The following is a 27,220-nucleotide window of genomic DNA, read 5'->3' as shown; positions in this document are numbered from 1 at the left end:
TAACAATGATGATGTAAAGAGAACTGGAAATATGTCTGCACAAAGACTTGCACATGAACGTCCATAGCAGCCTAACTCATAATTGCCAAAAAGTGGGAACGACTTGAATGTCCATCAGTGGATGAATAGGCAAACAAAATGTGGTAGCCACACACAATGGATATTATTTGGCCTTAAAAGGAATGGGGTTCTGTTACATGCTACAACATGGATGAACTTTGAAAACATTATAAGTAAAAGAAGCTGGACACAAAGCCACCACATACTGTATAATTCCATTTATATGAAATGTTCAAACAGGCAAATCTATAGAGACAGAACATAAACTAGAGGTTGCCTATGGCTGGTGGGAGTGGTATGGGAGTGACTGCTAATAGGTATGGGGTTTCTTTTTGGGGTGATAAAAATATTCTAATACTAGATTGTGCAACTCTGTGAATATACTAAAAACCATTGAATTATATACTTCAAATGGGTGAATTGTATAATACATCAATAAAGCTGTTAAAAAAAAGCGAGGGTATCAGCAATGTGGTTGTGGAGGGTTCACTTTTGGTGTGTGGGAGAGGAAGGAAGAGTTGATACCCGATATACCTAAATCTATGTTGGGTCAAGTCTGAGTACCACAGATTTTTTCCATAGACATTTTTTTCTATCTTCTGGAAAACTACATTTTTGCACATAGCTGACACTGAATCGACACACAAGTATTTCTGAAACAGATTATAAAAATCAAGCCAAGTGTCACCCGCCATTAGAATCGTGTCTAAAAGGAACATTTTTTTTTTTTCATACAGTGGTTTTTTTTTCCCCCCATACAGTGTTCTCAGCATGCAGAACTGCTTTTTCAGAGCAATGGGATGGAGGAGCCAGTCTTCCCCTTCTCATGTGATTGCAAAATCAGACGGAGTCCATGAAGAAATTAAAGCAGACATCTGAGGTCTATAATTTTTAATAATTTTAAACTAGCTACAAAATGTCAATCACTTCACAAACTGACAGAGGAGACAGGAGGAATTTAATATTACATGCTGTAATGATATTTATCTCACAGTTTATCTATATTTCATTCATTTATTTTATTTTTTTTTAAGATTTCTTTATCAGCTACTAAATATCTCAGCAATTTGGTGTGCATAGCTCTAGATTAAGCAACAGAGAATTGTACTGATAACAAACCACAGGGGGAAATGGTGATTAAAAAGAGTCAGCCTTATAAAATTTACATCTCCACACTGTTTCACAGCAAGATTGCTTTCTCCAAAACATAGCCTTCAAAAGCAGCAAACAAATCCTATATTACATTCATTTGACATAGTTCATCCAAACGTATATTTTGCTGGAAATGATTAAGTGGTGAGTGTGTCAAATCCATCTTTTTTTTTAATTCTTTTTTTAAAAAAAGGATGATTATGATTAATAAGTCTATATATTGACAGAAAGAAAGTGACACTACTTCAGTTTTGCTGGTATAACTTAATCTTGACAGTGTCTCAATACTGAGCATGCTTTGTTGTTTTGTTGTTTCTGTTGGTATGTGTGTGTGTGTGTGTGTGTGTGTGTGTGTGTTTTCTCATCAGTATGCTACTGTCATGGAAAGATTTTGTTTAAGTAGGAATCTAAAAATCTATTTAGTTCTCATGCATAAATGCATAAATCACATCACTTTTAGTGCAATGCCTGTTATGTAATTCCACATTGTCTAATCATGAAATCATAAAGACAGATGACAGCCATGAGGAACCAAGGACAGCAAATTTTGAGAGTTTCAGAGCCTGACACCCAAGGAAAGGACAGTGGCAGTAGCTCTGTGGAATGTCACAGTTTTACAAGAACAATACTGTGTATTGAAAGAATCAACAGCACATTGAGCATTCCTAAATTGTTGTCATTCAGCAAACACCACTGAGGAGAGAAAAGGAAAAATGAAACCCAAGACATCTTATGTAGGGAGTTAGAGCCACCAAATGACTACTATATACAACCTTTGGAAAGAAAGAGACCCAGAAAGAACAAAACACATAATATTGTTTGGAAGGTGATGAATGACACAAGACAACATTCACAATGGGAGTGGACTGATGTGTGTATGTGTGCAGACCTACTAGGTAATACGATGAGAAAAGCATGAAGGTGCTATTTTGCCCAACAGCATTTGGAAGAGAACACAGGTGGGCACATTTAACCACTCCCCAGCATCTTTGTTGCACGTTGGTTGGCCTCATCAATTCTGGTTTTGTTGGAATCAGCCTAGAAAAAGGGAAAAGAAAACAGAATTCAGGTTACCTTTTGACATTCCATTCTTCCTTCTTGGTCTATTGAAGTGCCCCCTTCTTGAATGAAGGCATCTTGAAACTCCCCCAGTCAGAATTAACCCTCTCTTGTCTTGTGATTCCTGAACCATTTCCTGTGGCTCTACTTAGACATGATCAAAGAAGCTTGATCTTAGCTCTCATGACTGTTTAAAACTACCAGAGATTATCCTTTTAAGGACAGTGTTACATCATTTATCTTTCTATCCTGGAATGACACCCAATGACTTCTATGTTAGGTATTCACATCTGTTGGATTGAGTTGAATTACCACCACTTATACAGTTGGATTCAAATCATGGCTACCTTATTAGCAGTATCATTTTGGGCCAATTACATAACATCTTGGGGCCTCAGCTTTCTTGTCCATAAGCTGGGAATAAAAAAGAATATTGCTAACAACCATGAGTGTCTATTATATCCCATTCATTCAACTTTGACAACATCAAGATTAATATCAACTATGAGATGTATATTATTATTAATTCTTTTATATTATTATTAATTCATTTTTCCCAATGAGGAAACCAGGCAGCCTGGAGTCAGAGTCCACACTGGTAATCATTATGTTAATCATTATAGTACTTAGGTCTGCTGTGAAAATGAAATGAGTTTATATATATAATATGTTAGAATAATTTTTTACAAAGATTAAGTACTCATCATATCTTATCTTGCAATTATAGTTATTGGATGAAAACTTGACTTGTTTTAGGGATGTTTAATAATTTTAGGCCTCAGGGCACCTGGGTGGCTCAGTCAGCTAAGTGTCCGACTCCAGCTCAGGCCATGATGTCATGGTTTGTGAGTTTGAGCCATGCGTCGGGCTCTGTGCTGACAGCTTAGAGCCTGGAGCCTGCTTTGGATTCTGTGTCTCCCTCTCTCTCTGCCCCTCTCCCATTCACCTGTCTTTCTCTCTCTCAAAAATAAATACAAAAAAATTATTTTAGGCCTCATTTCTGAAGACTCACTCCTGTAAGTCTGATAATTGCCTTTTTTTTTTTTTATTAAAGTAGGCTCCACGCCCCATATGGGGCTTGAACTCATGACCCCAAGATCAAGGGTTACATGCTCTACTGGCTAAATCAGCCAGGTGCCCCTTATAATTAGTTGACTTGTTTTAACAAGGGGACTTTTATCATAATTTTGTGCCTTGACTGATCTCACTGCTTGGGTTACCTTTTGCTGTATATATAGCATGAAACCCAGAGTTGCTACCATAATAAACTTTTAAACCCCAGAAAATGAAGTATTCCCAACACCACTGAGAAAGGTATGAGTCAGCAAGCAGAGGCAAATATGAAGATTCTGTTTAGGCTGTTGTTTTGTCCCAGCGTGATTGGTAATGGTGTCTGCCCCTCCCCAGCCTCAGAGGAGAAGCAGGAAACCGAGAGGCAGTGTGGGAAACAACTGTTTTTCTATCAACCAGTATTTATTCAATGATTACTGATTTTGCATCTACTATGGTACTTGGTACTTTCCTGCCTCCACCAAATTGGATATTCTTTATTCAGTTCAATTGTGAATTCCCAGCACAATTAGAGTTACCGACATTCAACTAGACATTTGCCAAGTTAAAATAGAAATATTGCTAGGTTACTGTAATTCTGAATTATCTGGCAATGGCTTCCTACCATCTGTTTGGATAACCAAAAGTTGACTTTCAAAACAGGTAAGAACATTAATTTGCCTTGATTGTTTTGATCTATAGACTCATATTCTGGACCTTAGTTTACTGATTTGGAAAATAGGTATTCTTTCCAATTTTACTTGGCTCTTAAATCTTCCCTCTTTAGCTCTAAATTCTATCAGAAATAATGACCCTTTGGTGCAAAGGAAAATTAAAGGCTCAGACCAGTGTGAAATGTTCCTGCAGATTGAATTATGCTATTTTTTCCAGACTATACACTGAGGAAAGCTCAAATGAAGAAAATCATTCATTTGAAAATGGGTGGCATTTCTGGAGGTAAACATTGTAGAAACTCTTGCATTAAGAATGCACTGGTGAGCCTTCACCTGGTGGTGAAAAGGGATATTTTGAAGTATAACATGAGGTTATTCTTTGGATATTGTCAAAGGTTCTGGAACAGACCTATGTTCAATAAACATCTGTGATTTCCACCTAAATTTTCTCTGAAGCAAGCAAAATGCAAGCCCATATATCTGATGCAAAAGGTTCTACCTCTTTATTGTATAACAGAAATAGGATCTTTTGGGGAAAAAATCCTGAGGTAATCTCCTTTTAGATGTCTTCCTGGTATTTGGAGAATGCCTGTGTTCATTCTGTTTATATGCTTTAGGACTGTATTTATGGAATATAGCCCACCCCAGTTTTCACATTTCTATTTAGAGAATCTTAAGCTTGCTGGCATACCCAATATGCTACATGATTTGCCCTGTGAGAAAGCAAGGATGACCCCCCCCTGCCCCCCACTGAGCCAGTAAGAGTTAGAAGGAGCTCATTAGCCCACCACCCTTCTGAACACTCTAGAAATATCAGCTTCAGACCATGGCAGGTAGCCTTTAGGCCCCTGCTCAGAATGCCAGAAGTAGATGTTTATTACCCTACATGGCAGCCCATTCTCATCTGAGGTTTGAACTGGTTCCTTATTATCTTCCAGATGAAAAAATCAGGTCACGAAGCTGGTGAGTGCTGTTGGAACCTGAGGTCTTAGTTTTCAAATGCTGTGTTTCCTCATTGATAGGAGAATTCAAGGAATGCTAAAAGCTTCAGCTTCACTGTATTTCACTGTGTGTGTGGCATCTACTGCTGACAACTTTAGATACTTTCTTCCTTTTTTTCTTTCTTTTTGTTTTTTTTTTAATTTTTTTTTTTTAGCGAGAAAGACAGAGAATGCACAAGCAGAAAAGAGTGGCAGAGGGAGACAGAGACAGAGAGAAAATCCCAAGCAGGCTCCACACTCAGCACAGAGCCCCATGTGGGGCCTGATCCCATGACCCTGGGATCATGACCTGAGCTGAAATCAAGAGTCACTCAACCAACCCAGCCACCCAGTTGCCCCTACCACCAACACTGACAACTTTAAATCAAAGTTTGAATACCGGGGCACCTGGGTGGCTCAGTTGGTTAAGTGTCTGACTTCGGTTCAGGTCATGATCTCACAGTTTGTGGGTTTAAGCCCCGCGTCAGATTCTTTGGTGACAACTCAGAACCTGGAGCCTGCTTCTCTGCCTCTCTCTCTGTCCCTCCCTCACTCATGCTTTCTCTCTTTCTTTCTCTCTCTCTCTCTCAAAAATAAATAACATTAAAAAAAAATTCAAAGTTTGAATACCACTATTTCCTGAGCAACATAAAACAACTAATATAAACTTGCCTCATTTTAGTAGTTTTCCGAAAGAACTGTACCACTTTAACCTTAGAAGATTGTATATATATAAATAACTCAAAGCAGAAAGCAAGGTTTTTAAATAGACAAAGTAATTTCTTGACAGTCCATGGGGACGTATTAAAATTACATTGCTTTGGGTGCACCTGGGTGGTTAAGTGTTCCACTTCAGCTCAGGTCATGATCTCACAGTTTGTGAGTTCGAGCCCCACATTGGGTTCTCTGCTGTTAGTACAGAGCCCACTTTGCCTCATCTGACTCCTTCTCTCTCTGCCCCTCCCCCACTCATGCTCGCTTGCTCTCCCTCAAAAATAAATAAACATAAAAAAAATTACATTGTTTTGGACTTCCCAAACTTCACTATCAATCCAAGTGATGAGAAAGGATCATGATTGATGGGGTAGGGTGAAGTTTGTTGTTGGGGTCATGAGAGAATATGGGAGAAACATCAGAAGATTCTCTTCACTCTTACAGTGTGATTTTAATTTACTCTTAAATATGCAGGAGACCTTCTAAACTGTTACCTGTTATCAGAAGTGAGAATTTACATGAGAAGGTAGAAGTCTATTAATAATTGTGCAGCTCATATAACATGTATCATTTGGGGCAACGCTGGGTTGAAATGGACTCTATCTAATCATGTTTAGATTATGATTTGGGGAGTAAGACCCAGGCTGGTTATTCGAAGGCAACTAGACCCCTCTCTCACTTCTTAAGCAATTCCACACCTAAAAGGATGATACAAACCATAACGGCTATTTCCCATCCACTTGCCTGCCTTCCAATTATACCTCATGGCTGCATATGTCTTTGCCCTTGTAGTAAATTGGGCCCCAAATGAAAGGTTTTCCCTAGAGAAGAGAACTAGAAATGCAAAGTGGCAAAATTAAGATGCCACTTGCCTTTCCAGGAACACTTTTTGTGCTTAAAGTCCAACTCCATCAATAAAGGTTTGACCCCTCTCTCTTAGTAAAAGTTCTTCTGGAACTCTAATTGAGTTAGAGGTACATTATCTCTCTACATCCGTGAGTAAATTGGGTCCATTGACAGAAAATGAGTACTTCTTGTTTTTTCAAATCATTTCCTGATGGAAGGTGGTTCAGCAATTATTTCTTAGTTCATTTTTCTGGGCCATCATGGGCAGGTCAGTCTGTGTTGGCTCCAGTGCTTTTTGAAACTCTCAATATTGTTGTAAAATCTATTGATTTGCACAGCTTTAAAAGCTTTAGCATATCAAAGGCTCTTAGCAAGGATAAGTATGTCATGACTTGTAAAAGTCAGTAAAGCACAAGCTTTTTGCTAACAGCACTGACATTTATATAGCTCAGTATTGATCGGGCAAAATATTATGCAATCAGATATTTTTAATATGGGGCACATAGAGCACAATAAGGCAAAGTATTCCCTTTATGTCTACTTCCTTTTTCAAGTCTTGGGTTCCAAGAAACTCAGTATTTAGCCTTCTGATTCAAAGCATCCTTCTCTGCTCACCAAAGTGGAATGAATTATTTAGAAGAAACTCAGGGCTTCAGGCTCAGAACTTCAACATCCTCCAGGGAATAAACTCATACAATATAAGATTAGCCAACTAGAATTGATTATGGATGCAGGATGGCCACTAAACTTATAATGTATCTATTTCTTCCTGTTGTCATTTTGACATTTTAGGAGATTATAAGCAATATTCAGGACTCTACTGATTGGGGAGGGGGCAGAATACAAGATCATAGAAAGTATGTCAGATTTGTATAGTGTGGGATATCAGCTTTTGGTGCCCCAAATCTTTTTATAAAAGCTACCCAGTGTTTCTTTCTGTTCTTTTCCAATCTCAAGCCCCCAAACCCATTCCTTCCCCTTCTATTCTCTCCACTTTTCCTTATGCCTCTTGTTGACACCAGGGGGTTCAGTCTTAGAGCCACATCTGGTGTCCTTGTGTGAATTCAACTTCACCAGATTATGCTCTCTATTTTGAGATCTGGACATGTGAACTGCTGAACTAGAAAAGGAATGTGGGCCTTTTTGAACTATCATGAAAGCTTTGGCATTTATAAAATCAAAGCTCATATTCATTTTCTGGTTAAACTAAAGTAAGTACTCTTTCCCATATTTCCTGATTATATTCCTACATCATCTCTTGACAAGCTCCTAACCAACCTTCAAGACTCAATTTGACTTTTATTTGGGAGACTGTCCTATAACTTAACTCTTGCAATCTTCCCTCATCTAACCCTACTTTGAATTTTATGTGTGGCTCTCTTGGCAAATTATATAAATTCATCTGGAGGCTCAATGCTTCCCATAGGCTGTGAGTTTCTTACTAGTGGGGATGATGTCCTTCTCATATTTATGTCCTTTGGTGCCTAGCACAATGCTTGAAATAGGAATATCTGCTAGATTCTACCCTCTTGTTTACTTATATGTTGGTGAATTTGTGTCTTGGAAAATAAGGGGAAACTTCCACCTATTGGTGTGCCTGAACCCAGTATCACAGCTTGAGGGTCTTATTATGTCCTTCATCCTTCCTCAGTGGTTATTTCAGAAGAAGTAATGAACAGTGGAAACTTGTTAACTGCCACAAGCTTACCTTCTCCATGATCCTGTCGATCTGGCGATTCTGTGTATCAATCTCATTGCCCATATCCAGGGCCATGTGACGGAGGTTCCCAATGATACCGCTCACCTGCTCCAGATTTTCATCCATTTCATTTTCTCGGGCATCATTTGTTACCCTGGGAGTCAAAATGGCAATTTTTAGAAGGTAGAATGTGAGAAAAATCTCAAATACCAAGGACTCAAAGCTTAGGGAAAATCTGTAGATGCCTAGGTATCAATCCTATCTACCTTCACTCTGTTCAATATAAGAACATTTTAGCGTCTATACATTAGAAAATAATTTTTTTTAATATTTAAGTAATCTCTACACCCAACGTGGGGCTCGAACCCACAACCCCAAGATCAAGAGTCACATGTTCCACTGACTGAGTCAGCCAGGTGCCCCTACAATAGAAAATAATCTTTAAATTTTATTTTTGAACTCTTGAGTTTATAAAGAAGGCATATTAAATAGATTATCTACTTCTCTCATTTCCACCAGCTCATCGCTTCCTCTCTTCATATGTTTATCTCAATTTTCATTTTTTAGGAATAAAGTCATTTTAGTTGGGAGCATTATAAGTCGGAGAATGAAGATGGAACTAGTTAGAAACTGTATTTTCCTTCTGAGATGTCAACCAATGTCTCCAAGAGTTAAATTTAGAGTGAAAGAAAAGGCTTATTGTGTTAAGTCAGAGAATTTCTCTGCTCATGTTCTTCCCCATTTGGGACAAACATCCATGGGAAGGGTAATGATAATTACAGTCTGCCCCTTAATCCAGCTTGCTCCCAAGAACTCCAAAGGGAGCTACTTGTTCAAGATGATTTCCATTTGCTCAGATTTCAATGCAATGGGGGTTTTGGTGGCATTGCAAATGGGGGATTTCAAGGGAAGAAATTGCGATAAAAGATTATTGTCCCATTTTGGGGAGGAAGGAGTTGGCTCTCAAAGTGCCTTACCATCTTGCCATTTTTTCATAGCTCAGCTTGAAAGTTACAAAGGTAGTAGCTCTTTATTGCAAGTGGTAAGTACTCATTCTAGAATGTACTGGCTAATTAACATTTTACCACTGCAGATGGTGATAGCCTAAAAATGTCCAGAGGGGTAAAAAACCCATTCCCCATGCTAACCTCCAGAGTTGACTGTTTCATTAACGTTTTTAAAGCAGACTAGACCAGGGGAAATTAAAGGAGAACTTCCTAGCTTTTTAACATAAAAGTTTATTTTAATGATCATCAACAGCTAAGGCATACTTCTAGTTCTGTGATTCTCAACAAATCACCTGAGCTTTAAAAACCACAGATGCCTGGGTCTCACTGCTAGAGATTCTGATTCAGTTGGTGTAGGTTTGGCTCAAGTCCCGATGTTTTAAAAAAAATAGCCTCAGGTACTCTAATGTGCACCCAGGATTGAGAACGCTTGGTCTAGTTTCTCTGGGAGCAAATAGAAGCAAGAATAGAATTGTCAACTATGAGGCTTTATAGACCTTATACCTAAGTGACAGTAAGCTGTCACTTGAATCTGGATTATTGGTTGGTAATATCAGCTACAATGGTCCAGGAACAGATAGATGTGTAACTATCTGTACACCACTCTAGTCAATGGTACCCTAGTCACTGCTGAGCTCCATAGTAGCCTGTAAAAAGGAATCGTTTTTTTTTCCCCTTTTCTTTTTCACAACAGGAATATTTGTCATTATTATTTTGTTTCCTAGTCTCCTGAGAGCTGAATTCTGGATAGGCAGATCTGTGTAATTTGAGATTTTTAAATGGGTATTTAAGTTGGCTTTTGTTTCCAGGTCTCAAAGGAAATAAGAAGTCAGGTATGCTTGTTATTCTCTATTTGTACCCCCAGATCCATTGTTTGACTGGTTTTGCTCTCTCCCCAGAGATGCTGGCCTCTCTACAACTACATCACCCAGCTTCTCTTACCCTCCAGCTAGACTTTGGTGGTGACCAGTGAGATACTGGAGGGCAAGAGGAGACAGGAGTGAGGGCACTTATTTCCCTTTCTCGTTTCCTGCTGGTTTTGCAACAGCTGCATTTCTCTACAGTCTCTCACCCACAGTGGTAACTATTGTCAGGTTCTAACAATAGCTCCTGTCCCTTTAGGACTCTTCCCGCTGCTGCTAGTCCACAAGTGATTTACTATTGCTTGTTATTAGCCCTGCCCATGCCTCTATAAACAATCTCTTTAGTAAGTTCTGTTCAATTAAGTTTGTGGAATGAGATAGATGCCCGTTTTCTGCTGCACTGATACTGGATGTGGTCACATGATCTGCTTTGTCTGATGAAACTGGCAAAGCTGACAAGGTTTGTGGTAAGTGCTTGTGCATTGGAGCACAATGCTTGGAATGCTGCCACCACGACATCAGAAACCAGGGCTTTTCTGCTGGAGGGACTACACGGAAGAGAATGGAGGTGCCCTGCCCAGCCAACCAACAGACAACTGAGTGAGACCATCTTGGGTGATCCCGCACCAGTCTGCACGTAATGAGGGAGCCCAAGAGGGGCTCTTGGAAGAACTGTCCAGCCAACATACATATTTATAAGTAACCAGTAAAATGGTTGTTGCTTTAAGAACCACTCAGCTTGGGGTGATTTTTTACTCAATAATAGATAACTGCTATAGGACTGGCTGCACACGGCTCACCTCCGAATGAAGCCACCACTGATGGCCATCTGCTCCCGTTCATCCACCACACGAGCAGGCTGGCTGGCCACCACTCCGTCCTGATTATTACCCCAGGCTTTTTTGTAAGCATCACTTGATTTAAGCCTATGCAAAAGAGAGGGTGAGTGACAAGGCAAGGGGGTGGAGCATCAAGCTCACAACAATGGTTACCTCTTCAAGCGAAGAACCGAACCAAGCAAATGGGTTTTAATTTGAGGCATTAGAGAATACCGATATATCATAATCTGGACCGAAACAGTTGGCCACCACCATGCCTCAGCTACTCAGCATTTCATTTCCAATTGAGCCAATTGCAATTGTCTAGACTGCAACCTTTGCCCCAAAAGTTGTTCTTGTTTTGGTTTCTTTTTGCAGTTTCGTTGGATTTAAGACAAAGATTAAGGTAGCTGGAGGACATTCAGTTCTATTTCAGTGGCATGGTTATATTTTGAGACACAAAACACACAGAAAAACATACTGGCAGACAGACACATAACAAGACTGCCAAGTAGAGTGTGTACATCACACCACAGCAACACACTGTCATCAAGAAAAACACACTTGACTGAGTTTTTACACACCATCATGCAGATTCCCTGTTTTAATTTTCCCCCCAATGCATGTACAGAACTAGCTATTCCAACTCTGCATGAAGGACATAATGGACTGGTGGTTGGCCAAGGGTGGTGGTCTTTGAGTTGCCTCTAGTGTGATTTGAATTAGATAATATATCGGTACTTCCAAACAGTCACTATACATCTAGTTGATGTACAAACCTTTGTCCACAGAGACAAAAAGTAAAAGAGGCATAGTGAAATGAATGCAGGAAAATAGAAGAGAGAACAAGCCATCTAGCACCAGAAAAGGAAATCCCTCTATATCTTCTTCATGCACCAGCTACAGGCATGAGTAGAAAGTGAAGCATTCTCATTTAAGCCAAACTACTCCAGGAGTTGACCATTCTCGAAAAAGGCACTAGCAGGACAGTAATAGCCTTCATGAGGATTTGAAACGCAGGTTCAGTAGCTTCTTTGTCAGGCTGGGGGGTGGGCAGGGTGGGAGTGATTACAAACTCCTACTTCAGGCTATCCTGGGGCGTGACAGGGGAGAGTGGTCTGGAACTGGTGTGGTCTCCATGGGCCATATTTCACTGAGCTGCCTTGGAGATAAACTTAAAATCCAGGCATACCTGTTGTGCCCAATAGAAACATGTGCAGCATATTTTGGTGGGTGTGTTGGATTAAGGCAATCAAAGATGTTTTTAGGTTCTTTGCATAGTAGAAACCATATGCTTTTCCATCCAAAAAACAAGAGAGCTTCCTTTGGTCCCATGTTCACATTTTCCATTATAAGACAACAGAATTTAGCCCTCCCCCCCTTTTTTTTCATGCACTAGAGAATCACAGCCATCTATTAAAACTGGCTCTAATACTAATATTTGCAGATTGAGAACCAAGCAACACTGGAGATAAATTGGAAAATTGTACAAATGGAATTTCAGCAATTCCCACAATCTAGTGTATAATGCCACAGCCCTGAGCTGTCAGAATTTACTGTGCTAAAGAGCCATGGGCCCACTCAGTGGGACAGCATCCAAAAACTAATTTAATAGAGCTCAGAGTCTGGCTTTGTTTTTTTCCAACTCCCCACCCCCTCCCTCCTCCCATTAAAAGAAGTTATATGGACCTTGTGATGTTTTCTGCTATGTAAAATATCTGGTATACCATCTTTGGCCAAGTCAAGGGGGTGGGAAAGTTTGCGTTTCTGAAAGAAGGCGAATCACTGCACCCACAATGCTGCACATAGACTCACATAACTGCCGTACATCTACCATAGTCCTTCGAAACATGCTGAGACAGGGCGAAGCCCTCAGAGAGTCCAGGGCACCACCAGCCACTGCATTGTGACACATGGTTTTTAAAGCATTATTTACACACAATAGGGAACACTTCAGTCAAGCTTTGAAGCTCAGTTAGGGTCTCTTGTGCAATAAGGAATTAGTGCCAACTACTATGTGGAATTCGTAGGGGCCATCGTTTCATCTGAACATTAGAATCCATACCGGGGTTGGGCCTGCCTCCACACTTTCTCCACACAGCTGAAGAATGGGGAAATTGTATCTGTTGGAATTCACCGCAAAGCAGGTGGAAATCTCACCTGGGGGGACAAGTGGCCACTGAAAAGGATATACAGGTAAATCTTGACTAACTGGAATGCATAGCAATGAGTCATCTTGGTGAATTAAATGCCTTTCTTAATTAACAGTGGGCCATGGAGGAAAATTTTGTTTCAGGGGTGATTGTTGAATATCTGTTAGATTCTCAAGCCACTTTCCTGCTTTAGAGTTTTAGGGTAGTGAACATGACTGACTTTTTCCTTGGTTATAGTTTCTCCTGATGTGCCTGATGGCCTTTCTTCTGAAGATCAACTCTTATTGTTTGGTTCCCTTAGGTATGGAAGTTATAGGATGTAGACTGAGTGGCAGAATGCAAACTTCCCAGGTTGCCCTTCAAGGAAAACCATTTTAAGTCTCTGATGTGATTTCCACCCCACTTTGCTCAATTGTCTCTTTTTACTAAAAGTGGACGGAAGAAAAAGTATCAATACATTTGAAGGTTCCAGTTAGCTAGATTCCAGTTAATCAGGCTTTACCGTAGATCATTCATTTAAAACAGTTTTAAATTTATTTGTAAATTGAGCCCCTCCCCCTCCTAAATAGGAAGTGGGATATTTTAAAATCAGCCTCAAAGTTTAAAGGATGTGAATGGTCATATAATCAGCTAGAAATAACATCAATTGCTGTTCTAAAAGCTAGGATCAGGAGAGCTTTTAGGAAAAAGGCTTCTGTTCAAAGGGAGGTGGGAGGAGTGAGGGAGATTGGGTACAGGTTTAATTTTCCAAATGCATGTTGGACAATCCACTCATGCATTTTTTTTTTCACCGCTAGTCAAACGAGACTATCTTCCAGAACCCTCATTTTCAGGTTCCTTCTGTTGCAAACCTTTATAACCACATGTCACATTTCTGCTACATTCCAAAAAAGCGTTGCAGAACCTGGAGGACAGTTGAATGTTTTGTGACGTCGTGCATGCAAAATCTACACATTTCAACATTTTAGGCAGTGTACAGGTAGATCTTCCAAGAGGAAGAATTTCGGAGGGATGGGTCCAATTTGAGTAAAGCTTGAGCACTTCTTGCTGAAGGGCTCATGGCCTCTGCAGTGGGTGCAGCTATGGCATCTATAGTCTAATCGCTGGACAGATTTGGTAACTGGTGGGGGAATCTCTTTCATACTCTCTATCTTACGGATGCTTGCTTAGGCCAAATTACTGGCCTCTTTTTCTTCCAAAAAATCAAACCATGACATATGTGTTTCTTGACTTCCAAACTCACCCCCCCAGTCTTTTCTAACTCTGCCATTTTGGCTTTTGGGGTTGGGGGAAAAGAAAATTCCCTGGGCGCCTCTTTCTTGAGGCTGGTCTCTGGCTCAAGGTACACTTTCTGGAAAATGTTGAAACGTTCATCAATAAAAGTTGCTGACAGTGAAGCTTTCACTGTAGTATGCCTGATTTTTAATGCATCAACAGTAACTCCTACTAATATCATCTATGCTATGAGATGAATACATTGGAGACGGTATTGATCTGTTCTGCATGCCACATGCTCATCCTGCCTCTGTGCTTGGCAGGAATGAGCTTGTCAAGGCTTGGAGATGGGCCTTGGGAAACCAAAGCTTCAGGCAGGCAGGCAGCACCTACTTGTTACAGGGACACACACAAAGCCCGCAGAATTTTCCTAGGTCCGTCAAATTCTTTTCTGCTTCTTTCATGTCCTTATTGATTTGGTCCATCCCTTCCTCAATGCGTTCCAGTTGTTCTGATTAAACACAAGTATTTTATCCCCACAGAATGAAGCAGATGGAAAAGGACAAAGAAAAAAAAGACAAAACTTCAGACATTCACTTTGACATTAAAAAAGAAAAAAATAAAAAGAAAGAAAGAAAGAAAACTGGACGCCACAGATTAGAGCTGGTACCCAGTACCTACTTGTTACAAGGACATATGAAAAGGCCACAGCATTTCCCTAAATCTTTTAAATTTTTCTCGGCCTCCTTCATGTCTTGGTTGATATGGTTCATGCCTTCTTCGACACGATCGAGTTGTTCTGGTTAGGACAAAGGGATGACAGTGTGGAATGAATTTTTTGGGGGTTTCCAACAGAACATGAGAAATGACTATGTGGAATGGAATTTGAAAGAGAAAGATATTACAATGCATGGTCCAAGAGGATGCATTGCTGTAGACTGGTGCTGCTGCCCTACACAGGCATAGGTGGAAGGAAACGAACAGAAATGATGTTCAAAATAGTTTGTAATTCAGACACGATGGGATAGGGTAGGTAGGCCTGTTTGATTCTGAGTGTCCAGGAAAACAGTACAGCATATTCACTTACTCAGACACCAGTGAAACCCGAGAGAAAGAAAAACAGGGTGTTAGTTTATGTTTTAGGCATTCAGATTTCATGCCACTAGAGAAGGTATTCTGCTTCAATTTTAACTATCTCTATCTTTTGGCTTTAAGCATCCTTGATCAGGTACAGGTAGAAAACAGAATCAATCTTCTTTGGGGAAAATAATTACAGCGATAATTAGCAATGGATATCGGATCTTTTTTCCCCTAGTAGTGGCTGTCTAGCCAAAGGTAGGCCATGGGCAGTTTTGGGTTTTGAATACTTAATCCATAGACACTGTTAAAAAAAAAAAGTCAACATCAACAGAGTAATAATATGCCAAGTACCAGAACATTTAAATTCCTCTCTCATCCTGACTTACTTGCTATGCAAATTCTGGAAGGCATTTCACTTGATTTCCCAGTCTCTACAATGGGGGGCATGTTAGATCCCAAACCCAGGCAGACAGCAGGGAAAACAAATGCTTGGGGCTCTGGAGGAGGGGTGGCAGGCTGGAACATAGAGTCATCACTCCCAGCAAAGCCGACCCAAGTGTATCTGAGACATAGATCGATAGCCATAAAACCGGCTTGTGCTTCTGGGTTGCCAGGGTTACATTCACTAATCTGATTAATTTTTCAACAGTTGTCACCAAATTGAGTAAATTACATGTTCAGTAAAGGGGTTTTTAAAACAGCTTTTAAGACTGTTAAAGGGAAAGAACAATGCAATGCCTATCTAGTTACAAAACCTAATTACACTTCCATCCCTCTTTTCATCTACATTTCCATGTACACATGCTTCTGGGAATAAAAGCTTGATTAGAATAAAACTGATAAATACATTTCCAGTCTAAGGGCATAAATAATCATTTAAAAACAATTTCACATTAAATTGTAAAGTGAAGATTATCATTCCAAAAAATGAAGATTAAGTTCCTTGCTGACCCAAACTGGGGAAACTGCCCATTTGGAAATCAAGAGCCCATTGTGTTCTCTCTTGTGGGACAAAGGATAGAATCCAGCTTATTTGGAATCTGCTACCTGTGCTATGCACCTCAAATGATGGATGAAGGCAAAATTTAGGTGTTTCTCCAGCGTTGGATAGCTGGAAGAAATAACAGTGTTGTGCTGGTGAACTTTTGCTGAGTATGTATAGGTATAGTAATGTCTTTAAGAAAATCTTTAAAAAGACTTTAAAAAAAATTGATGACAACTCTTGACATCCTAGAAGATTCTGTACCTTTCTAAAGACTTTTTCTAGTTCCCATTAAAGAATGTAATAAACTAGTCTGCAGATTAAAAAAAATAATAACTACTGAATGAGGGGATTGGGAGAGAGAGGCACAGCCAACATTGTCAAAAGAAGAACCATGTTAAGTACAGACAGAAATCCCAATGGAATAATTGATAATAGCTTTCTGGAGTGCTGGGTTAGGATGGGATTGAAAGACATCTGGACTCAGAGGGAAAGCAAGCTGCATTCCACTAATACCAGCTGAAATACACGCAGATTATGGCATGGGCATACATATTCCGGCATTTGTCCTTCCCAAGGAGTTTCTCTTGAGTTAATATTTTGGCTAAAAATACAACATTTCAGGAGCCCCACCCACCATAGCCCCAGGGATTAGGCAGTAATAAAAATAAAAGGCAATAAAATAAAAATGTGAATTGGTTCACAAGTGTTGTATTTCTGAACCAGGAATTCAAAATAAAATATAAAAACAAACAGGCTGGTCCCAATCGGTATTCCTAAAAGCTGGGTTCTATCATGGGTTGTCAGATTGTTAGGCAAAGGTCATAGCGAAGAGAGAGATGCCAAAGCTCTTACGGAAAAGTTGATTCAGAAAACTATGTTATAGCTACCAATATTGGTTGAATTGATCATTTTACCGAATTGAGTCAAACCTTTAATTAAAAACATGTGGAACCATTTTGTCATAGGTATTCTAACTTTTCATTTTTAGAGTGTACTGTTATGTTTATATTGGGACTTCATACAATTTCAATGGATTTCTGTGAGGAATCTCTCAGCAAATCCTTGAAAGTAATCAATATCCTCATTCCATTCCAGGGTGGACATTAGCATCCAACTGACTGATGCAATGTACTGTCCATTGTTGATTGTTCCTTACCTCCCTAAGCTTGCTTTTTGGTTGTTTTCTGTCTCTTCCTGGAGACTAGGAAGATAGTAACATTTTGGGTTAGGAGAAGTATTCCAGTAGATGATGCTATATGTTGGGGCAAGAGATAGTACTTTCTTTCGCCATGTTTGGATGACTGGTTACTTGTGATAGATCCACCAATGGCAGGATGCTCAGGGATCTAAGTTTAGAGACCTTTCCTACTAATCTTATTTAAGTAAGGCAACATGAGGCCCTTAGAATCCTCGACCTGGTTTAAAAACACACAGTAGAAGAATAGCAAATGTCAATGCTATTGACCCAGTGTGCAAGCCTTCCTGAGTATATTCAGTTACCAGATGCTGCCTACATGATTTTCATTTTCCTTAGCATTGATGAACATATGGAAATTCATTAAATAAGTTTAAATAGTCACGTGTGGCTAGTGGCTACCACAGTGCAGCTTTAGTCATTCATAACAGATATTGGTGTGTAGACTTTAGCAAGAGGAATGTTTTCTCAAATGCTACTTTGTACCTCCATGAACCTTTTAAGAAAGTCGGCCGTCACTCTGGGAGAGGCCTACTTTGCTTTTACTCTGCCAGGCAGAGGTCAAAGATTTCCCTGTTTAGTTTGAAATTGATCCCATGGGATTGTCTCAAGAGTGGAGTCTTCAGCAGTGAAACAAACACATAACCCAGCAAAGGCCAACAAAAGGAATAAGAGATACAGAGGTGAAAGGTTAAATCAGCCCACATTAGTGATGAGGTTGGTTTCATGGGGATTTCACTTGGAGACAAGTTTTCTAGAGAAATAAAAGTCCCAGGAATCAGTGCATTTCCAGGGCCATCTGTCATGTTCAGTGCTCCTTGGTGTCTCCTGATACCTGGGTATAAAACAAGAATCCCATAAAGAATTGCCGAGTGCAAGCCTTTGGCTGGACAACCTGGAATGGTTCTTTAGAAGGATGTCTGTTTCTTGAAACTCCTGTGCAAGGGTAGAAGCAATCAACATTTTTGGTGTTGAGGCATAGATAAAATTAGTAGAGCATAACTGGAGAGACATTTTAAAGCAGTTACTGATCTAAACAATTAAACACAGCATACACAGAATTAAAATGCATTTACCATGGCAGTGAAGATAGTTGTGAAGATATGTTCATCTGTCATTTTAAAAGGTCCTAATCACCCTATAGTATAAATGGAACGTGTGTACCACTAACGACCAGGCAGAAGCCACTTGCTTTTGGAGGTTTTACAGTTGCATGTTTTTTTTCTCAGTACCAATGTAATTACCATGCATCTGGTAAAACCAAAACTATTCTAGAAAATATGTTTAACCAAAGAATTCAGCATTTACTGTGATGTGGCCACAAATGAAATGTTTGAGCTGAGAACATTAACTATCTTGGGAGGAAATCTGTTATTCTGCTTTCTTTCTCAGAGAATAATATATAGATGTTCCTGGGAATCATTTGTGCTTATGAATAATATATTTTTGTGTGGAGATTTTGGCAAATTTTATTTCTAGATTTTCTTCATCAAAGTGCAATGAAATCTGCAACTCAAGTAAGCATGTTATTCACTTTCTCTCTTTTAAAAATTTAATTTTTTAATGTTAAGTAGGCTCTATGCCTAATGTGGGTCTTGAACTCACAACCCCAAGATCAAGAGTCTCACGCTCTACCTACTAAGCCATCCAGGCGCCCCACTTTCTCTTGATTCCACATTTGTATGTATTATTTTCCAAGTCTTCATGTCAATGCATTATAATATTGGGGGGAAAAAGCATCATCTTGAGCCTTTCTGAAAGTTTCCTTCCAATTATCATGCTCCCTTTTTTACTCCCTTCACATACAAATTACTAACAAAAACAGTTAATAAGATGGAACTCCTAATTATTTGGGTATATATGTATCAATTTAGCTCTGGAAATGAGGTACTGCTCTTCTACATGGGCACCTGCTGTTTAATTTTTTTAAAAAATGATTTGCTATGTCCTGAGTTTCAAAATCTGGCACATTGTTACACAGACCAAGCCAGCAAGTCTCACAATTATAGCAACTTCATTTGGGGAGTTCTGAAGATTGCCACAGCTACTGTAATTCCTTCAAAATACAACTACTTCACTAGACTGCCTTACTTACATACACCTTTTGATAATTCGTATTTCAAAAATTGCAGGGAGGTGTTGGGCTTGATGTTAAATTGCTTTTAAAAGCTTTTTCTTTTGTTTTGTTTTTTTTTTAAATTGGTTGGCATCTATTTATTGACAAAGTTCAATACAAATACATAATATAGAAACAAAAGCCTTTATATGACAGTCATGAAGATGTGCCCCTCAGAACTCTCTTCAAGAGGGAATTTGTAGTTAGTTCACATCTCTAGCTGATGCACCTATGGGATCCGCCAAAGCAATTGCATGGAGACCATGCTTCAAGCATCCCTGGGACGCTTCTAGCCTAGAGCTGAGCACAATGGAATCACTAAAGATGAGGTATTCCTGCCCATCATGGGGCTATCATTAGGTTATCTTAGCTACTGGGCTCCCCGTCAGCTTGGCTGACACTTTCTCAGAGCAGTATTGCAGTCTGAGACTCTTCCTCCCCAAACCTCCTCCCCTCCATTCCTCTTACAAGTGTCAGACCTGTGTCAATCTGACTGGCTGTCCCTGTCTACTCCTGCTCCTCGTCTCTTGACTCATCACAGTGTCCATAATAGATCTCAAACACTTCTGATTCTTAGCATTTGCTTCCCAGAGGATCCCAAATGATACCTTCCACTAGTTCCTCCATGTACCGGCCCTAACTCTTCAGAAGTTGGTAAAGATTTATCTCACTTAGTGTAATGATTGCAGGATATTTCTTTATGGCCAGATCATAATTAATTTGGTTGCTCTCCCCACTGATAGACATTTAGGCCGTTTCCAGTTTTACACTATTATAGGTTAGGCATGTATATTTCTCTTCTTATAGCTGTCAATGTATATCTACAGCATATAATTCTAGAAGTAGAATGTTTTGGTCAAAGATGCGTGCACCTCATAATTTAAAGGATCATGACATTACTCTTCAAAAATTTTTATCAGTCTACAGTGCCTATCTGTACATTGAGAATCTCTGTGTTATCAAAACACTCACAGCATTGGTGATTATCAATTTTAAAAATTTGTATCAGTCTGTTCTAAAGAGTGGCATCTCATTATTGTTGTTGGTTCAGGCATGGCTTCATACGTTTATTTATAAATTGACAATTTATTTATATCTTAAATCCATTTTACTTGTAGGTTTTGCCCTTTTCTTTGATGATATGCAGGTCTGTCTGTATTTTACGGAAATGCCTTAAGTCTGCTATCTGTATGGCTGTATGGCAATCCCCCCTCCTTTGAAGTTCATTTATTTCAGAAATTGGCTTGTGGTGTCCCATGTTGTGAATACATTTTACGTTTTTATCTTTGACATTAAAAAATTTTTCTCATGATTCCTAAGAATTTTCTAATGTTTTCAAAAATATAAATAACAAGAAAAAAGTTCTCAAAAATTTGTTTGTTATGATAAGAATTCAGAATAGAATCAGGTAACTAACTTGTGACTAGCATTAAATAAAAATTGCCATATGACTAGATGTATTGAGAAAAAAAAATATTACCCTTCTAGCTTCCACTTTAGAGTACAGAGATGATTTTCCTTGATACTCTGATTTTTATTGCTTCTAGCATTTCCATAATAATTTAAAAACCAATTTAAATATTTTAAGTGGTTCAATTTCCCATTTTCCAATAATCTCCCTCAGCTTCTATCCTGTTAAAGACAGCTTCTAGTTATTTAAGGAATCCTCATGATGACATGGAAATCAAAACCGCCAGACACTGAATTAGGATGGTCAGAAGAAATGGACAATGTGATATACTATTCTCTCATTCTATCTAGGGATTATTACAAGAAACTAAATTTATGGGGAAAACTGGGGATAAGGGGGAATGCGAGAATTCTCAAACTGTCCAAAATACTACCATTAAAAGAAAATACAAACACATGAGTTTTGCCTTCAAAATTCTGTTATTCCAACATATATAACAGGGAGAGTAGTAACATTCAATCAGTCATGAAGGCCTCAATATTCCCATACATTTACCAGTGTTTTCAACAAAGAAAGGGAGAAAAGCAAGACGATGAAAACTCTAGAACCCTCATCTTCCTACATGCGTGTAACACATGTCAAAAGAACCACCTGTGTATGCAAAAATAATTTTTTGAAAATGCACTTTATTCAGATGAGGAATTGTTCTTACTGAAGAAATCTCAACTTACCTCCTTGTTCATCCAACATAACCAAAGTCCTGATACCAGCATCTTTACTCTACATTCCAACAATGGTAGCAAAGTTGAAAAGCAGTTAGAGAGAGAAAAGAGAGAAACAGAAATCAGTAAGGGGACAATTAGCCCAAGAAATGGAAAATGAAGAAGGACCAAAGGAAAGAGAGGGAGGAAATAGGGCAAGAGTATTAAGGGCTGGGGAGGGATCAGAGGAAGGGGTCACCTATGGACTTGCTCTCTCAGTGATTCTTAGGATAGAAGAGGGGATGTAGCTCAGTCTCCATGGAAGTAGGGCTGGGGATGGGGCTTGGCATGGAACTGGAATACACAACTTAGTATTATACTGTGAAATACTTGGAAAACAAAAGTGCCTTATAGTTTCTATAACACCATCCATGGAAAGCAAATCTTCCAAAATCTAGACTAAATCTTCTCTGGCATGATGCATCAGGAAGTTTCCCTCAAGTGAATAGGGAAGAGACGACCAACTGGAAAGTAAGAAACTTTGGGGCAAAATTTTTAGGTTGATCAAAACAGATCATTGCTTCACAAAGGTTGAGAAATACAGGCCCAAACAGAACTCACTCTCCCATTTTCTCTCTACAGGGGAAAGTTCTGTGAGATTTAGAAAATGGATGGATGGATGAGAAATAGGGGCTCTTTATTCTGAAATCTAAAATTCTGCACAGTAAGAGAATGAGAAAATAATTCAGCCACAAGCTTTACTGCAGTTATTTTGTGCAGAAGTCTGTAAAAGGCACCCCTCACTTCACTCTTTATGATCTAAACAAATTGAATACCTGAACCATTTGGGGGATGGGAGTAGGAGTTGGTGGGTAGGGAAAAGGAACACAGATATTTGCATGGCTCAACTTTAAAAATCATCATTCCTGGGAATTCAAACTAGTTAAGGAAAGACCTTTGTTTCATAGGGTGATTGTTAATAAGTATAAAGTGGCATTGCTAATAGTTGGGATTAATTGGTTTTTTGAGGAATGCTCATGGTGGCCCCTAGAATAAGCTCAAAAGTAAGACATCTCTCATGGCCCCATTTATTTTCCAGGGATTTATTTTAAACCAAGAACTAAGAAAGAAAGACAAGTTAGTGGAGGTCAACAGAGGTAGTTTATTTACTAATTTATTATGTTTATTATTATTATTTTTAATAGTATTTTAACAGCTCAGTTCCAATAGGACTTCTAAAAAATATAACACTGAAAATGTTTTTTTGTGAATTTTATAAACTCACCATTTCAGAGAATGTGTAGTTAACTCTCCTAGACAGGAAAAGCCAAGTTACTCTTGAACATGTTTTGATAGGCTTTAGTTGTGAGGTTAGGGTGTAGTCTGTAGAGCTTAGGATGACTTCAGGAGTCCTCAATAGCACAGATTCTGGAGCCAGACTCCGCCCTGAGATCCTGGTGATTTCATTTCCTAGCTGTGGGACCTTGGGTACATGTCTTAATTACTCTGTGCCTCATTTTCCTCATTTGTAATATAGTAATAATAGTTAATACCTCATTGAGTTGTCATGGGAATTAAGTGCAATAGTACATCCCACATGCTAGACTGGTGATTGGCCTACAGTTAGCATGACAAAAGTGTATATAAAATAAATACCTTCAGCAAATGTGTCTATAAAAGGATATCTAGGCAAATGAAAAATATCATCATTACCAACTACCATCAGAAGCTTCCTGACCACTACCTCCCAAACCTTCAAGCGCATATGTATCCCCTGCATAGGAAACAGCTTGTTTAAATGTAGATCCTTAGGGTGCCTGGGTGGCTCAGTCGGTTAAGCATCCAACTTCGGCTCAGGTCATGATCTTGCATTCGTGAGTTCAAGCCCTGTGTCAGGCTCTGTGCTGACAGCTCAGAGCCTGGAGCCTGCTTCAGATTCTGTGTCTCCTCCTCTCTCTGCCCCTCCCATGCTCATGCTCTGTCTCTCAATAATAAATAAATGTTAAGAAAAACTTTTTTAATGTAGATCCTTATTCAGTGGGACTGGGATAGAGCCTGAGAGTTTGCATTCTGAATGAGCTCTACCATCTAATGATACTGCTGGTGCCCAGACACATGCTGAACAGCAAGATTCCAGACCCCAAAACACGTTTGTCTACACTAGCTGGTACTTTAACAATTTCTGTGCCCTTTTTCCTGCAAATTTTAGCCTTTGCTTAAGAGAAGAAATTGTAAAAAGCAGATGGCCTTATTCAAGCATATGGATGTGACAAGGTAAGTACTGGTGAGGACAGAATCACCTCAGAGAGCATTTTCTCTTTATAAGACACAACTCAAGGCCATGCATGAAATCCCTGTTCCATTCTACTGAGGACACAGGATGAGAAGCAGCTAGTGACTTCAGTTTGGACAGTCCAGGTCTCATCTGTTCACACTCTCTGTTGTACTTTCTATGGAAGCCTGCAAGTATAACTTCACATTTGTTCAATTTGCTGCTAAATGTTTCAGTGCTGGAATGATTCACAGAACTAATGTGAAGGAGCAAGAGCTTGCTCCCATTTGGGTAAATAGAAGCTGCGGGTACCTAATCAGGGAGTCAGGAACACTGGGCTGCGCTCTTAGTTCAATCAGCAACTAGTCATGAGATTGTGGAAGAGTCACTTGATTTTTAGCATGTTTCCCCATGTTTAAGATAAGGGTAAAGATGCCAAAGAAGACTGGGTGGTTACTGGGTTGGTGTTCATTCACTCATTTGTTTATTCATTCATTCATTCATTCATTCACTGATTATTTATTAAGCCTCCACTCTGTTCCAGGCACTAAGGTAAGGGCCAAGCATATGGCTTCTCAACTGCTTCACAGAGTTAGACACAGTTTGGTTAGGTGGACAGAGTTGGGATCTGCGAGTCGATAATTTCGAATTTTAGACTTATCTTTGTAGTTCTATTGTAAGAGTCACTTGTTCTGTGTCTCAGCTTCCCTAGGTGTCAGACAGGGACAGAAACAGCTCCCTTACTGCCCAGAGTACTTATAAAGATTAAAATGAGCTCAGAAAGTAAAGGCTTCTAAAAGTTCAACTCTATGGGAGGCTGTATTTACAAAAAGCAATTAAGATAAAGGATTTAATTTGTATAGAATCTCAATCAGTTTAGAATGGGCTGCTGTGTTTGTTTTTTCAGATCCTTTTGCTTTTTGGAGAATTCTCAAAGGAAAAAGTAAATATGGTAGGGTTTGCTGGTGGAAGGGGAGTGCTGTGTGTAAGAATTCACAGTCTGGGATCTGGGATTCACTAGACCTGGGTTTTAATTTCATGTGTACCATTTGTAGCTGGGTATCTCAAGCAAGTTACTTAACCACTGTGTACTTCAATTTCCTCCTTGGTAAGATGGAGATCAGAATAGTAGTAAAAGGTGGCTACCTACAAGGGTTAAGTTAGATTATATATGTTTGATGATGATGGCTCTAGGTATAGTACTCTGCACACAGTAGGTTCTCAATAAATTTTAGAACTTACATTTGACTCCACTGTATTCCTGACAGTTTTTATCAAAATAACTGGATTATTCTTTGGGGATACTAGAAATGCAAGGGAGAAGGGCAGGGATGGGGATAATATTTCAGGAAAGGCAGAATATTACTTTTATTCTTAGGGAGTATTGTGTTTTAATAGCTAGGAATGAGAGAAGATGGTTCCATTTTTGTCTTAGCTCTATTCTTGGTTTCTGTTTGAGAGTGCTGGGAAAATTGTCTACCTAAAAACCAGGGAGTTGGAGATGTCAGGAATTTTTTTTCTTTCTTTTTCTTTCTCTATTTTTATTTTCCCTTTCTCACAGATGAACTAAGACAATGTTTCTAGAACATTTTAAAGTCTTTCTTTTCTCATTCTGAGATGCTTTCCCCAAAGCCCAACACATCTGAACTAAAACCAGGACTGTCTAGGCACTATCTTAACTGCTAGAATTCCAAAAGACCCCATACCTACCTACAGGAAAACAACTGCCCTGCCTCAATTTTCCAGTTTTAGTAGAAAGTCTGGCATAACAAAGACATAGCTTTAGAATGTTTATTCCCTTCTCATTACCAGAGTGTCTTGAAAGATAAATTGGGATGAAAAGAAAAGATGCTTAAAACATCCATGCAAAAAACACCACACAGAGCCTCAGTAACTATCACTCCAGGAAAGCTCTGTGTGGTGCTTCTGAATTGGCCTGCCCTAAAGCAGTGGGGCTTTCCTGGGGCTAGTTTTCATAGCTCAAGGCATTCATGTGTAGATTTCATTTCCAGCATTTATTGTCAGCAGAGTTAGCCTTTTCGCCGGGAACCAAATACTGTAGAGACATTCATGATTTTATTACCAGAATTAATTGTTCCCTCTTATGTGCTCCAAAGGCAGGTAAGGCCTTGAACTTGGAGAGTTATTTTCATACCTGGTTTCCTGCATGATACAAATTTATATCTTCCCTCAGACCTCCAAAGTTAGGAATTCCATACATGTTTGTTGAAGAACAGCCATCAGAAGAGCCAGTTTGCAACTCTAGGCTGGGAACCAAGTGTTATATGATTTCTAATCTTTTTACCTGTATATGGTATCTAGCTTTTCTGAACTTTCCCAATTGACTTATGTGTAACTTTACACTATCCTTGAAATGCCAATAATGGCTTCTACTAAAAAGTAAGATTCTACACCTGCCACTCTGTTACACCCTAAAGTCTATGAGGGATGGCACAAAGTCATATACTGAACTGAAAGTGGGGTTGTCTGCCTTAGGGAGACTTTACAAATTTAGTGACCTTTCCTGTCTTTGAGACTAAATTTCAATAAGAATTCAGCTCAATTCAAATTAGATAGCACTGATGCACTTTGGGATCATGGGGAAGATCCTGGTATTTCAGTGCTCGTATTTGCCAAATGATTTCTGCCCTTGATGAATATTTAATGCTGATTCTCTTTAAAGAAAATTTCTTTTTTGATTGAAAAGCAGACTATCATCTGAATAGCCATTGCCCTAGACATAAGGGGTGTTTGACCATCAATATAAAATAACCCAGGAGGAAGTAAGAGCAATCAGTCTACTCTAATAATGCCTTGCTCATAATTTCCCGAGGATAGAAAGTCTAATAGCCTCCTCTCATTTATAGAGGTGGGACTAGCTTCTGTCTGTTTCACCCCTGGTGCTATAAGATGCAACTTCATGCTTGATCAAGAAATACCTTAAGAGAAACAAAAATGTATGATTTAAGTATCCTACTTTAATCCGTAGAGCTTTTGAGACTCTCCCTCTGTTAGAATAAATGAGAGCAGACACTTCTTTCTCAAGACTGACTGACACTACTTGCAAGTTAAGAAGAGGCAAAAAAATATTGGTTGACCCAAAGACTCCAATGGGTGAGGGGCCAGTTCAAAGTGATGCATTTTAATGCATTTGCTCCACCATTTTCCCA

The 27,220-nt window shown here is 39.2% G+C and overlaps 1 protein-coding gene and 1 long non-coding RNA gene across 2 annotated transcripts in view; one reads left to right on the top strand and one right to left on the bottom strand.

Annotated features, from left to right (window-relative positions):
* Positions 1-936: 936 nt before the first annotated feature.
* The window catches only part of SNAP25 (synaptosome associated protein 25), an 84,751-nt gene continuing 58,467 nt past the window's right edge, over positions 937-27,220 (bottom strand). The window contains exons 4-8 of the mRNA XM_049651135.1: positions 21,809-21,857; positions 14,972-15,089; positions 10,905-11,030; positions 8,244-8,388; positions 937-2,250 (exon numbers count right to left, since the gene is read on the bottom strand). Coding sequence (XP_049507092.1) covers positions 2,182-2,250; positions 8,244-8,388; positions 10,905-11,030; positions 14,972-15,089; positions 21,809-21,857 — 507 coding nt within the window. The 3' untranslated portion in view covers positions 937-2,181. The remainder of the gene's footprint in view (positions 2,251-8,243; positions 8,389-10,904; positions 11,031-14,971; positions 15,090-21,808; positions 21,858-27,220) is intronic.
* Positions 24,105-27,220, top strand: part of LOC125936814 (uncharacterized) — a 34,061-nt gene continuing 30,945 nt past the window's right edge. The window contains exon 1 of the long non-coding RNA XR_007462132.1: positions 24,105-24,196. This is a non-coding gene — a long non-coding RNA (uncharacterized LOC125936814). The remainder of the gene's footprint in view (positions 24,197-27,220) is intronic.

The sequence above is a fragment of the Panthera uncia genome (genome assembly GCF_023721935.1).
Source record: "Panthera uncia isolate 11264 chromosome A3 unlocalized genomic scaffold, Puncia_PCG_1.0 HiC_scaffold_11, whole genome shotgun sequence".
Classification (NCBI taxonomy): domain Eukaryota; kingdom Metazoa; phylum Chordata; class Mammalia; order Carnivora; family Felidae; genus Panthera; species Panthera uncia.
This window is presented reverse-complemented; position numbering and strand designations above follow the sequence as displayed.